The following is a 15,091-nucleotide window of genomic DNA, read 5'->3' as shown; positions in this document are numbered from 1 at the left end:
CCCGCAGCACCGCCGCTGTCCCGCCTCACCCGGGCAGCGCTTGCGGGGAGGCGGCTGCGAACTCCACGGAACGGCCCCGACATAGGTTGGGCACAGCCACCCTGGCACCCCGCGTCCTGAGGGACAGCCCGAAGGACAGCCGGCAGCGGGACCCCGCGCCCCGAGGCATGGTCCCGGGGTGCGTTCCCGGGGCGCATTCCCGGGGCGCGTTCCCGGGGCGCATTCCCGGGGTGCGTTCCCGGGGCACATTCCCGGGGCACATTCCCGGGGCGCATTCCCGGGGCGCATTCCCGGGGCACGTTCTCGAGGGACCGCCGGCACCGGGACCCGCGCGCCGCAGGGTGTCGCGGCCCGCAGTGCCCGGCAGGGGGCGACACCCCGCGCAGCCCCCGGTGCCCGCGCGGCGGCGCTGTGGCCGCCCGCCGGAGCAGTCGAGTTCGGGGGGCGCTCCCTGGAAGGGCGGCGCGGCGCGGGGCGTGCCGGGAAGGCGGGGTGTTCCTCCGGGACAGCCATCTTGTCCTGGCCGGGGCCGAGCCGGGGGGCGCGGGACGATGAAGGGGTTCCCGATGGCCGCGCGCTCCCTCTCGGTGAGCGGGACCCGAGCGCGTCGTGCGCGGTGCGGGAGAGGCGCTGCTGGCCGTGACAGCCGCTGTCTGGGCGCGGGGACTGCGGGCGCGCCCGACCCCCGGCAGCCGGGGCGCTGAGGCGGGCAGGGGGCGGCGGGCGGCCCGCGGGGTCGGTGTGCGCGCCGGGGCCGCGGCCGCGCCGGGCCGGCGGGCGGCGCGGCGGGGAGGCAGCTGAAGGTCAGACAGGCCGCGGGCCGGGCCCGGCGGGAGAGGAGGGGGCCGAGGGCATCCCGCCGCGCTGGGGAAGCTTCAGCTGCTTGAGACAAGGCGGTGCCCTTGGCATTGGCGCCCGCCGTGTCCTGCAGGCGGGGAGGGACAGAGGGCTTGTCCTGCCCAAAGGCTCTCGGGGAGCTGGCGGACAGCTGTGCTGGGTGTTCGCTGGAAATGCGCTCCAGTGGGACGGAGGATGACCTCTGACAGCGTGTGAGTCAGTTTTAGATATGCAGTAGTAGTGCATAAATAAGTAGACTTCGAGTTTAAAACTAGGTGTCGTACCAAACCCTTGGTGAGTTTTACCTAGGTTCAAACAATGAACAGTCCCCTGGTAAAGCAGTGGGAATTACATCACTGGCATCCATACAGCCAAGTGCAGTGGTGTTTCTGTCACTCGGTTTTCACCTTGAGATGCATGGGAATTAAGTTATTTTTTTTAATGTGAAAACAAAAATAATCCGTAAGTTTACTAGTATATGCAAGTTCTAGAGTGGGTGGAAAGTAATAGCTTTTCAGATTTGAAATCAGTAGTCTTGTCATTTCTGTTGCCAGCTGCTGAATGCAGGGCTCTTGTGATATTCACCTCTCATGTGAAGGACTGCTTCTGGTAATGAAAAACCCAGAATCATGGAATGGTTTGAGTTGGAAAGGACATTAGAGATCATGTCATTCCAGCCCCCTGCCATGGGTAGGGACATCTTACACTAGACCAGGTTGTTCCAGGCTCTATCCAATCTGGTTTTGAAGACTTCAAGGGATGAGGCATCCAGAAATTCTATGCACAACATGTTCCAGTGCCTCACCACCTCACAGGGAAGAATTTTTTCCTAAAATCTAATGCAACTCTCTGACAGTTTGAAATTATTTTCTCTTGTCCTGTCACTATCTGCCTGTGTAAAAAGTCCCTCTTTATCTCTTTTAAGAGCCCCTTTAAGGTATTGCAAGGCTGGAGTGAGGTCTTTCTGGAGTCTTTTCTCCAGGCTGCATTCCCCAGCTCTCTCAGCCTGTCTGTGTAGCAGAGGTGCTCCTTTGATCATCTTCATGGCCTCCTCTGGACCTATTTTCACAGGTCCAAACTGCAGTCTGGGGACTTGCCTGTATGTCTGTCCTCCTTGCATGCAGCAGTCAGTACAGACAGGCTGGAACTCTGAGGTGACTCTTCAGGAACTGAACTGCCTACTCCTGAGGAATTTAAAGTTACCTCCAAGGGGTTGTGCTGCATGTGTGGATTGTTATGGCTCTTGGTTCAGTGAATTGCTCTGCAGGTGTCCTAAAGACTTTATGGGATGGAGAGGGATACCCACTGCACAGCTGTGAAGGGAGGAGAGGAGGAAAGGTTCCTTACAGTGCTGTTTCTTGAAATTCCAGAGAACTTACGTAAGCCATAGCACAGGTTCTGACTGATGTAAAAAATAATCAGAGAATTGCAAGGCAATCACTGTTTTTACTCCAGTGTTCGAAGTTTTTCATTGTATTTCTACTTTAAAGTCAGATTCTTTTTCAGTATTTAAGGAAATGTGATGAACTAATTAAGGAAATCCATTCTCTTATGCTTTCTCCTCTAGAAGAGATTTTACTCACTTAAAGTAGCTCCTAAAGTTTCATCCTCAGCAACTGCAGCAAAAGTGAAATTATCTCCCCGGTCTGAGGATCTTGAGGTCAGTATAAAAATGCAGGTTGTTTCCCCCCACCCCCTATTTTAATTTGTTTTTTAAAACTCAGTCAAAGCAGAGCTGTGGTAGTACTTCCACTGAACGAAAGCAAAGTTTTTTTTCTTTTTAATGCAGATCACAAAATTACCAAATGGCTTAGTTATTGCATCTCTGGAAAACTTTTCTCCAGCTTCAAGAATTGGTGTGTTTATTAAAACAGGCAGCAGATATGAAACCACCAGTAACCTGGGAACTGCTCACCTGCTTCGTCTTGCATCTAATTTGGTAGGTGTTTATTGTCTTTGTTATTATGTTGACAGTAGGTGAAATGGGCAAAAGTTTATTATTTCAAAAATAAATGGCATGGTAAAATTTGATTTAAGAGACCTTAGGAAGTGGAGAACAATGTACAGTGGTACTTGGTTGTGTGGTTCAGTGCAGGAGAAGTGATACTGTGTCCTGGAAGATGGGAAGTAATACTGATGTATAATTGTATATAAATGAGTGTTTTCTCTAGGGTCATAAACTAGATATAGTTAGTATATCTATATTCAAATATACACATAACTAATTCTAGTTAAGCTGCAGTAAAAATTACTTCAGGTGGTTGATACAAACTCAGTCTTGTGTATGTATGGAGTTTTTCTAAGTAGCTTCTCTTACTGCTGCCATCAACTCAGTATCTGTTTTTTAAATAGCTAGAATTATTGCCTTATTTGTTTGTTTGTTTAATAGACTACTAAAGGAGCTTCCTCCTTCCGGATCACTCGTGGCATTGAAGCTGTTGGGGGCAGCCTGAGGTTTGTACCCACATAGAAAAATAATCTGTGTTGCTGAGATGCAAAGGAGCTCTAGGACTGAAGGGAACATAAGACAATAAGCACAAAATGTGTAGGTGGATAAGCTCAGCATGGTACTTGAATAGTGAATGTTGTCAAGGAAGATCTTGTACTTTTTGTTCTGTTAAGCTTCAAGTGTGAGCTCATGGTTTGTATTTTAGAAACAACTTTCAGTAAACAAAATATAAATATTGTGCACATGGAAGAAATAAAATTTGTCTAGAAGCATAATTTTCTTTCTGTCCTTGCAGACTTTTAGAATAAACTTCCTAAAGTCAGATATTTTTTCTTCCATCTTTTGTGAATAGATTGCAGCCTTGGGAACAGTACAGAAAGTAGTTAGCTTTTGTGCCTTGAGGTTTTTAAGCCTAGACAACAAGACTTAGAGGAATAAAAGAGAGATGTCACTGTACCTGCTTTCTTTCAGTGTATCTTGAAATCATCCAGTAAGATCTTTTTGTCTAGAATATAGTTTAAAATAATGTTTTATGACTCTACCCTTTTTCTGGTTGTGTCAGTAACAAATATGTTGAAGGAAAAGGACAGGATGAACTGTTTTCTGCCCAAAGAGAGTACTTTCTAAATTGCCTTGTTTAATACATACATACTTTGTTTTTTCATGTTTTGCTATTCAACCTTATTTGCTGTTTTACCTTGAATTATTGTGGTATCTTAAAGTCTCATGGTCATGGGACACTTGTTATTACTTGAATATTATTACTTGGATACTGAAGATGTGAGTTTTAATTAAGACTGTTTCTGCTCTGTATGTGTTTAAACAGTCATCCCAGACAGATTTTAGGTTAAGTAGTTATTCTAGTCTCTATCTTGATTAATTTGATCAACAGGGAGTATGTGTGAGAATTCATTTCTGTGTTCTTTGTTGAAATGGGTTTTGTTTTTTTTCTCCTGTAGTGTGTACGCAACAAGAGAGCAAATGGCTTACTCTGTTGAGTGTCTGCGAGACTATGTGTAGGTATCTGGATGGGCTAAAAAGGGAATTACTGCCTTCTTTAACACTGTTTGGTAGTGAAGACCTGTCATTTTACAGGGTGGGAGGAATATCTCTTCTCATGCTTTTGTAATATATCAGTAAATTACTATATTAATATTCAATTTCTGTGTCATGTTACTGAGCATACAAATGCTACAGAATTGAATTATCCTACCGTGTACAGCAGTGCTGATAATTGCTCTGGCTTGAGTGATGTGTTTTGTTGTTGGCATGTTGTTTACAGATTAATTTGACTTGCAGAAGAAGCACATGTTACTTGTGTTAAATGTCTTTGTAACTTTTTTATCTAGTGATACAGTAATGGAGTATCTCCTGAATGTTACCACAGCACCAGAATTTAGACCATGGGAAGTATCTGCTCTTCAGCCACAATTAAAAGTTGATAAAACAATTGCACGTCAGAATCCTCAAGTTGGTAAGTGTAGTTTTTCATCCATTGTATTGGCTCTGCTGGAGTTCCTTCAAAATGAAGAAATAGTTTCCATTTTGCTCTGTCACATGAACATTGAAATTTTTAGCTTATTGATATGGAACGTCTCTTAATATACAGGTTTTTCCCACCTGTGGTAACATTTAGCAAGTAACATGCTGAAGACATCTTACACCATTCTCCTTGACACCTTCCATTTTACATTTTCAATACTTTTTTGAGTACAACCAAAGAATGTGCAAGTCATAAGTGTTGTTGACAATGTATTTACAGAAGCTTGTGTTGTGAAAACCATATTTAGGTATTACTCATTGGTGTGAAAATAGTATCCTGCAAAAGACTCCTTGAATTTGTATGGTTATTTTGGTATAAAAACAGTGTGTATTTTCATCACACTGAAAATGGGTTCCAGCTTTAGAATTGTAAATTTAGATTTCTGTGCTTAAGGGAAGACAAAGAGGAAACATAATACAAAGCCTCAGTCAGATCAAGCCTATTTCAGTATATCTTGTGTTATTAAGTCTTGTCATCCAAGATCACCCTGGTAATTCTACTCAATAAACATAAATTTGTGGCACTCTGAAGCATGTTTACCTCTGTAACCCATTGAAGGTGAGAATGTAATGTTGGTGCTACTATTTTTAAAAATTAATCATAATTTTTTTTTTAAACTTATATCAACTACAGGTTGGTTTTCGTAGTAATACAATATTTTCAGTTGTAGTTTTGTTCAGGAAACAATATAAAAAACCGAATTTTTCTCTTGAGGAAAAAGTGTGAGCAAATAAAAGGAGAATATCAAAACAGGAATTACAAGAATACTATAGCAATGCTAAAAAAAATAATGAGAAGAGAATTTAATTGAATACACTGGCATCCTTCATCTGAGCAGGGAGATAGAACAGGCTCTCTAGAATACTGTTTGTAGCTTTGTGAGGTTGTCTCATCTTTCTCAAAAGCAAGGGATGCCTGCAGTGAAGATGATAATTAATAGGATGCTGCTCCCCTTCTTCTGAACACTTGATTGCATTTATAGCTTGCTGTTGAGGCAAGAAATATTGAGCATATATAAGTTATTATATATATAAAAGTTGTTTTCGTTACTTATTAAAATAAGTTAAAGAATTGAAGGCCTCAGGCGAGATTGCTCCAGCCCAAGGATTTGGAAACTTCCCTATGAACTGGATTATTCCACATTTGCTTTCACAAATTGTGTGGTCCCTAAAGTGGGCCACAGCTCTTTCATTTAGTTTCTTTCATAACCTTCATTACATGTGGATCTTGTATTAATTATCTGAAACTTTGTCCCTCTCAGGAGTGCTGGAAAACTTGCATGCTGCAGCTTATAAAAATGCTCTGGCAAACCCTTTGTATTGTCCAGACTACAGAGTTGGAAAAATTACACCGGAGCAGGTGGGGTTCTTTGTATTGTGCTATATGTTTCAGTTTTTTGTCAGGAATAGGTGGTGAGAGAAGATTAATTTAGTATATATACAGTCACTGTTTACTACCTTATTGATCTGGTGTTAAAATAATTTATTTTCATGCAACTTTGAATACTGGGTACAGAACTGATACTTACATTTAAAAAGATTGTTACAGTCAGTGGCTTTCTGTTGACAGTAAGGCCGTCGGTGAAATGCAGGTGTTCTTGTATAAAAGGGTTTTGTAGTTGTCACTGGGAAATGCAGTAAAATTACATTCTATAGACAGTTCTTTTTGGAAGCTATGGAATTTGCTTTAAGAAGTATAAGGGGCTGTGTCAGAAACACACATGATTTTTGTTCTTTAAACAAAATACCCTAAAATGCTAATTTACTGTTGCAGCTTCACCATTTTGTACAGAGCAATTTCACAAGTTCAAGAATGGCTCTCGTAGGAATAGGTATGTATGTTCCTGAATAAACACTGCAGGTCATTTGGGAAAACTGCTGGAGAAATTTGAGTTCTCTGCAGAAGTGAACCACTACCATAGGCTTCACTTTTATTCAACTGCTGTAGTTTTTCAGTGTCGTTGCATTACTTGGAGTAACTGTTGTATTGCAGGTATAAAGCACTCTACCTTAAAGCACGTTGCAGAACAATTCCTAAATATCCGAAGTGGATCTGGTGCTCCTGGTGCAAAGGCTGTTTATAGAGGGGGTAAGGATTTTTCTTGAACCTATTCTGAGTGACTGATTTTCTGTTTATAAATTAGTAGTAGTATTCAAAGTTACAACTGAAAACTACACAGTTGCACTAAATGCTAGAAATTGGAAGTGATAGTTCGGATGCATATCCCATTTAAATAAGCAGAAGATTCCACCATGGAAGATGCGGGGATAAAACTGAACCCAGCTCTTCAACAAAGTTTTACTTGAGACATCATTTTTTCTATAAAGTGAAAATAAGCTGCCAAATGGTTTCTCTTGGCAGTTTTGGTAAGATGCCTGTAAGAATAGGTTAAGAGCTGTCAGAAAGTGGAGGTAGGATTTCTATTTAGGGAAGATATGTTAACTGTTGTAAGTAATGCTTAGCTCTGTCAGAGCAGTGACTTGTACCATTGCCAACAGGTATTGTTTAGTTGGAGTATTAGATGTCTCTGTAAAGACATGAAGGGGAAAAGAAAGTTTCCAGCATTCAATATTTACTGGAATAACTTCAGGTTCTATAAGCCAGCATAAATACTATTATGAACAGAAGGTACACTATTTTCTGGGTATTTGTTATATGGAGACTCTTGAGTTTTATCATCCCACACTGTCTACGGTTCAGGGTCAGCTTCAAATAAGGCATCATGCTCCCTTCCTGAGGGGACATGCAGTAACTTCAGGCCTTGCTCTTCTCTCGGTAAAGGAAAATGTTTCTTTTCTATGCCTGTGAATATACTGTAGTTTCTAATCCAACACTGTGTTACCTTTTTCCTGTTGTATTTCTAGGAGAAATCAGGAAACAGACTGGTGATAGCCTTGTCCATGCTGCTATTGTAGCAGAAGGAGCTGTTGTTGGGAGTCCAGAAGCCAATGCCTTCAGTGTCCTTCAGTATGTTTTAGGTGCTGGGCCCCTTGTCAAGAGGGGAAGCAACGTTACCAGCAAATTGATCCAGGGTGTTGCTAAAGTAGCCAGCCAGCCATTTGATGTAAGTTCAAAGGATTACTGTATTCTGATTTTTAAGTAAAATGTGTATTGTCTTTGAGAGGTTACTGCCTTCAGCTAGAATCTTAATTGGTTCATTCTTTTACACATTACACGGGCTTCCACTCTGATCTTTCCTCAGCACAGATGGAGTTCAGCTTCTTGAATTACAGTATTTTACATCCTAATAGTAATTCTTTTCAAATGTTTGATGCTGAATTACTCTCATACTTAAAACAGTTAATGATAATGTTTATTTTGCAGGTTTCTGCATTTAATGTTAATTACTCTGATTCCGGGCTCTTTGGGATTTATACCATATCCCAGGCTCCAAATGCTGGGGAGGTGAGTTGCTGCTTATAATTTAAGCATTAATAACATAACCTTCAAAGTAGTGTTTTGATTTGAGAGAGTGACTGATTCATCTAAAAAAAAAATTCATGTGACTTCCTGTATAAGAGTGCTGCATATTCAGTTATGACTTAGCTCTGTAAGCTGGGAATGAGACTTGCCTTGTGGGAAGGACAGATTCATAATATGAACTGAAGTTATGCCTTGAATTGCTGACTGTAATAGCTGATATGCATTTGTAAGCTTAAGATATATAATGAAAAACATGCTATCTCTTTAAGCTGGCAGAACTGAGCACTTTCATGATGAATGGTGAGACCATATAAATTAGTGCTGTGGTGCAGTTAAGATCCATACTGGTTTTTGTGCATTTTTGGGCATTCATTACAGTGTTTTTAGTTTTGTTATAAAACGTCTCAGAATTGTGTTCAAGCAGACAGTCCTCACATTGTCAGCTGCTATTCCCTTGAAGTTTCCAAGATATTAGATAATAGAAGTACCATGTTGAAATTTGATGTGGGAAGAAACCTTAAATGATTTCATTTTCCTCAGGTCATTAAAGCTGCTTTGAACCAGGTAAAGGCAGTTGCTCAGGGTGGTGTCACCGATGCTGATGTCACAGTGGCAAAGTAAGTGTGTAAAGAATTCATATATGTGTAAAGAGAATTTTCTTAACATGCAGCTACTTGTGAAACACACAGACTATTCTGTACAGCAGAGCTTATCCTGTAATTATTTCTGTGGGGAGCTACTCTCAGTCCTGCATTAAAACTGAGCCCCTGTCAATATTCTGTTTGAAAGCTGTACTGATTCTCCAGTAGTGTTACTTCCTAATAAAAACATGGAAGTGAGAAGTGTTAATATTTTTCGAAGACTGTTTTAATGTAAGAAATTAGCAAGTGTCAGCAGATGCTGTCATTTTAATCATACTCTGTAGTATTAATATGTATTTTAATTAGAATCCTAAATTGCATTATTTAGGTAATTCCCTTTACAGTTACTTGAGCAATTCCCAAAACAATTATAATAAGCAATCTGTGCCATCTTCAAAGAAAAAGAGTAATGAGGGTCTGCAAGTATAAAGCACTGAATTAGTGATGGTACACCAAGTGCTGGAAATAGATGCCCCTAGGAATATTTAGGGGAGGGGAGTCTCCAAGCAGTGTTAAACTGCATTGAGCAGTTTAAATTTAAAGCTGCACTTGTGCTAAACAACAATATAATAGAGTCAAGTAGCAAAATGCAAATATTGTCTGTTGCATGTATAAAATACAAGACTCTGTGTAAAGCATAGTTACACAAAATAGGTTAGTCTAGACATGATTGGTTCTTCCTTAGTCATTAGTAGCTAAATTGTGGATTCTGAACTTTTATACTGGGCATCTTTTGTTTTGTGTGTTGTAGGTTTTGTGGGTTTTTGTTTTGTTCTTTTTTTTAAACAAAGCTGCCTGGCATTAGGGAGTTACCTGCCATGCTGTTGTGGCTAAGTTTCTTTTTCTTTTTTTCTGGAGTTTCCTTTCTAGAGTGGCTTCATACATTTCCTATATTCCTCTTTTTCATTTATTAAAAAAAAAAAATCAGAAAGAACAATAAGCCCAGACTCAGTCAGTTCTATTTGCAGAGTCTGGCAATTCAACCAAATACCAACCTACTTAATAATTAGCTATTGGAATAAATAATTTTCTATTTTTTTGTCTTTAGAATAGAAGGACTGGCTTATGAAAATAAGGTTTTCATATGTAGCAGTGATTCTGCATGAAACACAAAAAGCAAACTCTTTTAACAGAACATGGAACTATTAGCAGGAGTAGCCTGAGCATTTACATTCTCTGCTTCTTTGTCACTTAGGACAAAATTGCTCTGCATGCATCTGTTCTTGATGAGAAAATTAGATTTAAACTTGATAGTTTGTCTAACTGCATTAGTTACCTCAGACAGAAACAAATCCTGAGCTAGAGATCTGACTGTGTGGGGAGACAGTAGGTGTTCAAGTACCTGTCATTTTCATGCTTGACTGTTCATGGTGCCTCTTTCCTAACCATGGAATCCTTACCTATTAGAAAAGGGAAACCTTTCAAAATGGAATCTTGAGAAGTTTAAAAGGACCAAAACCTCATTGTATTTTTGGGGTGGTAGGGAAGGTAATAGCAGAACTTGCAAGTTTGCTCATTCTTGATGGTTTGTTTGATGGCAGAAATCAGCTGAAAGCCAACTATTTGATGTCAGTGGAGACCTCAAAAGGGTTACTGAATGAAATTGGCACGGAGTCCCTGGTTTCTGGCACACTCACATCCCCATCTGCTGCTGCTCAGAAAATTGACTCTGTAGCCACTGCTGATGTTGTGAATGTAAGTATGTGTCAGCACCCACAGGTGTTCCTTAATCACTGTGTCAGGTTTTTTATAGAAAACTGATGCTCATTCTGTGTGTTTATAAACACACGCATATATTGTCTTTAAAAATAGAAAAGACAACTCATTTATGAATCTCAGCTGGGTATCTTTTGATGTCCTCACTTACTTTATTAACAGAAGACTCTTTCAATACACTGTAAAACTAGTGTAGCTGGGAATTATATAAAATTCTCATCTTCTTCACTTAAATTTACCAAAACTGGTAACTACTATTCATGGAAAACATCATATTATTTTCAGTACAGGTCATTCTGTGTCAAGGTTTTTAGGATTCCTGAGTCTAGAATAATGGGTGTGTTTAATAAAACAATTAACTTTCAGTGATATATTGATGTAACTTTGTTGCTACTGCACATTATCTTTTTGCTTATATGTGAAGCTAATTTCTAAAAATCTATCATAAAGAGAAATTCTGAGATATAAAATTTGTTTTTTCACAGTCATTGCTTATTTGTATTGCAGCAATTTGCAATAGCTTTAGTAGTAATGAGATACACTGTATTTTATGGTGTAATAATTATTTTAGGAATAACCATTTCTAGAGTTCATGCCTTTTATATCCAACTGTCTATATTCCTGTTTGGATTATAAAATGAGCCTCTGCATTAGAAGCAATTAGATTTAAAAAGCAAAAGGAGGATTGTTTACATGATGGTGTATTATAGTAGTGCCAGGATTTGTTCTTTGTTTTAGTAATTTGAAGCTAGTGCTATGAGTAGCATCAACTCCGTTTTAGTGAATATTTCCTCATATCCACTTTCCTGATTTATTTTCAGGCTGCAAAGAAGTTCCTCAATGGGAAGAAATCAATGGCAGCTTCTGGGGATTTGGGAAATACTCCTTTTCTTGATGAGTTATAAAAACAAATCTGGGATGGGCTTGATTCAAGATGGACCTGAGGTCTAAGTCACCTATGTTCGAATTACTACTAATTTGTTATTTATGAATTCAGTTCTTTCAGAAAGTTAATCTGGAGTAATTGTGGGCTTGCACTCATCAAATAAAGTGCTGAGTTCATACATTTTATGTGGGAGTTTTTTTCCCTGAAAATGGTATATAAAAAGATGATAAATCTGGCTCTGTACAGTGGAGGTAGAAAACGTAGTGGATAAACTTCTATAAAATACTACATTTTATGCAAAATTTTACAGGTTTGGTCCTAAACAAGTAAGTTCATCCTAAATATGAATTGAACAGACTCAGCTGTCTGGTGTGGGTTTTTTTTGCATGTGGCATGTGCTGAGTTAGATCCAGGTGCTCCAGGAATCGTGCTCAACTTGTTTCTTTTGGTTCCAAAAACTAAGATCAGCTACAAAGAAGCAATGTTTGTTACAAGTCCTCAACCCACTTTACACCTTTCTGTACTTGCTGCAGTAAATCAAACACATCACATGCTGTAAATAATGTGATTCCTTGTAGCCTTTATTGAAAATGCTTTTGATGCTTGCCTTCTTCAAATTGAATATTAAGAATATGCATCATTGAAAAGAAGTAGTTTTCTTTGCAACAATTATTAGTATTCTAATTATAGGTGGAGAAAAAAACCAAAAAATACCATCAAAACAAATCAACAACCAAATTAGTATCATATATATATACTTCTGTATATCTAAGGGTTTTTTTCAGGTAATGGATGAATGCTATCTCATCCTAAGAAAATAATAAAAAAATATTTATTTCAAATTTATGCTCCAGATTTTTCCACTGATTTTTATACTCAGATCTAAAGTGAAAAGCCTTTTTCTCAAGAAAAGGCTAAGAACTTCACTTGATCATTCTTATTTCATCAAGTAACTAGATATTTCTTCCTGGTACTTGCAATTTAGAAGAAAGGACTGCCCAAACTATAAAGGCATTGCTAGGAAAATTATTCTAATCTAAAGATATGCATTTTCACTGTACAGCCAGTAAATTTCTAAATTACTTCATTACGCTCCAGTCTTCGCTTCATAGATTTCAATGTTAAGAGACAATTTCATGCTGGGAATTACCATAGCGCACTCTCGTCCTCGAACTGTAGTTATGAGTTTAATGTAATTGGGCTGGGGACCCATGTGAAGCACTCACATTTACAGAGCTTTCAATTTCGAGTTTAATACAGGTGTCAGATGTTCCACAAGAAACCTTTAATAACTGGTAATAGTCCGCTAGTTCTGATACGGTTCATTTCAGGTTTAAAACATTTAGCAAATGAACACCTGTGTGGATTGTTAAAGCACAGAGATTAGTCTATTGCCACTTTGTAACTACTCTTTGTAATAAAGAGAAATAAAAAGCAAACAATAAGGCAAATTAATTTCAAGCCTTGTGAAGATTTGTATTACTTGTAGAATGAAATTATTTGAGCAATAATGCACTGAATAAAGAATTATATTATTCAAGTCTAGTTGCTACATAAAGGTAATAGCCAAAATATTTTTTGGAAAAAATCTGCTGGTGAATAGGAAATCTGTTTTTGCTGGAGAACAATGTATAGGCTTAAATCTTGAACTGATTATGGAACAGTCACCAGAGCAGCTATTTTAAGATCACAGGTATTTCATCACACTGGAATGCTGGCACTGAGCTTTATACAGTTTGTGCTAGTTTCTTTTCTCTGTAATTTTGAACTGAGTTTCTTTTGATCTCTGTAAGTGTAACTAAATCAGAGACGGGCTCAAAGCATAAATGCAGAACAAGGATATCTTCAATGCAATTAAATTTTAATATCACTATTGGTTCTTTTTACCTGGTTTCAGCTTTCCATCATTACTGTAGAGCTTTTTTCATCAAGGCTTGTTATCTGAAGATATGGCCCATCCTGTACTATTGTGAGGGCTAATCCTTGTTCATCCATCCCAATCGTTGCCATCAATGCTGAAACCTGGGTGTGCCCAGAGTTTTCTAGGGCTGTCAACAGCCCTTTGAAAAGTGAGAGGAAAACTCACTGAAGTGTGATATCATTCTTCAATAAAAGGTTTAAGGAGACATTTGAGAAGGTGCTGTCCCCATTCTTAAGTATCCAAACAGTTAAGCCTCTCATCCTTAGTTACTTCCTTAGACTGGCATCGTGTGCTGAGTTGCTGCCGAAAGACTACATAAACTTTCTTTCTGCAAATAAATATACTGAAAGTAGTTTTTACTTAGAAACTTATTTCTTAAAAAGTCACACATTTTGCCAAGAGGAGGACCAACAGTGCTGTTACTTAAGCATTCATTACTAACAGCAATATATTCAGGGAAGGTAGAGAACAGGGCACAGAGTAACAGAACAGAGGAGTTCCCAGCTACTAAGGATTTGAAGAAAATACAGCATGCCTATAGCAAATGGATTTTCCAAATCACTATTTCTTCCATGCATCAATTTTTTCTGGTTTAGAGGGAATAATTTCAGCTATTTTTCATCAAAAGCCTTGCAAGTTTCTCCACCCTTAAGAAAATTTGTCAAGTATAGGTGATTTCTATGGGAGTTAAGTACAGGGCTTGTCCCCCAAAGAACAAATCCTACTGATTGCTGTTGAACACTTTATGATTACTGATATCTCCATTTTGTTTGTACAGTCTACCATCTACGTAAAATACATAAAAATAAACAGCACAGGCACTTGGCCCCTTGGCTTCCTGGTATGTTCCATATAGACCAGTTGTGCTGCTCTGGAAAACAGGTGGGTGTTCACTGTTGGAAGGAAAATAATGGGAACTATTAGGTATTTTCCAAGTACCTGTAGATGTGGGGACTGTTTGTTTCATTTACTTCAACATTCCCATACCAGAATGACTGTATCAAAGGCATAGAGCTATTGTGGCCAAAACTGGGCTGGTTTCCCACATTTGGTGCATTGTTCATTTTCTGGCTACAGATTTTCAGGGTTTTGTATAGCTGAATCCATGGAAAAGCATGCAATCAAAAATGGCTGTATTTGGGTGAGATTTCCTGTCACGATTAATTAGATTTCCTTCCAAAGACAAACACTGTGTAGTGCTTCTGAGGGGCTCCACAGCTGCCAAACCTCATTCCTTACACGTCCCCTGTCCCCACCTGTGCTACAGAAGCAGCTCTGGAATTTCAGCTCATGCCCAGCGCTGCAAAGGCATGAAGAGCAGGGACTCGAGAAACAGCAGTTTTTGTGGTGAACACAGACTTGTGATCGTTCCCCAGCCCTTGGTACTGACCAAGAGGCCCATTCTCTGTTCCAAAACACCTCTGGGGATGGCGATGCCTGAGAGCCGCCAAGGACCAGGCGGCAGGGCAGGTGCTGGGGCTCCCCGGGCCCGGGGCAGGTGGGGACCAGGCGCGGCAGGGTGCGGCCACCGGCGCCCTCACGGCAGAGCCGCCCCGGGGCACCGCCCGCCCCGGGGCACCGCCCGCCCCGGGGCACCGCCCGCCCCGGGGCACCGCCCGCCCCGGGGCACCGCCCGCCCCGGGGCACCGCCCGCCCCGCCCCCTGCCCAGGCCAC

The 15,091-nt window shown here is 40.3% G+C and overlaps 1 protein-coding gene across 2 annotated transcripts; it reads left to right on the top strand.

Annotated features, from left to right (window-relative positions):
- The first annotated feature begins 476 nt into the window (after positions 1 to 476).
- Positions 477 to 11,676, top strand: UQCRC2 (ubiquinol-cytochrome c reductase core protein 2). 2 transcript variants are annotated; one of them, XM_021539776.4, is made up of 14 exons: positions 477 to 587; positions 2,408 to 2,497; positions 2,627 to 2,776; positions 3,227 to 3,291; positions 4,246 to 4,302; positions 4,636 to 4,760; positions 6,091 to 6,188; positions 6,603 to 6,660; positions 6,822 to 6,917; positions 7,694 to 7,893; positions 8,154 to 8,234; positions 8,793 to 8,869; positions 10,435 to 10,588; positions 11,431 to 11,676. In XM_021539776.4, the coding sequence occupies exons 1-14, from the start codon at positions 552 to 554 to the stop codon at positions 11,512 to 11,514; spliced, it is 1,371 nt and encodes a 456-aa protein (XP_021395451.1). In that variant the 5' UTR covers positions 477 to 551; the 3' UTR covers positions 11,515 to 11,676. The 2 variants fall into 2 exon arrangements, with proteins under 2 accessions (XP_021395451.1, XP_021395450.1); XM_021539775.4 differs by having other exon boundaries at positions 2,405 to 2,497.
- Positions 11,677 to 15,091: the final 3,415 nt, after the last annotated feature.

This window comes from Lonchura striata, chromosome 14 (genome assembly GCF_050655825.1).
Source record: "Lonchura striata isolate lonStrDom1 chromosome 14, ASM5065582v1, whole genome shotgun sequence".
In the NCBI taxonomy this organism is placed as follows: domain Eukaryota; kingdom Metazoa; phylum Chordata; class Aves; order Passeriformes; family Estrildidae; genus Lonchura; species Lonchura striata.
Note: the sequence above shows the minus strand (reverse complement) of the source record. Positions and strands in the feature narration are given on the sequence as shown.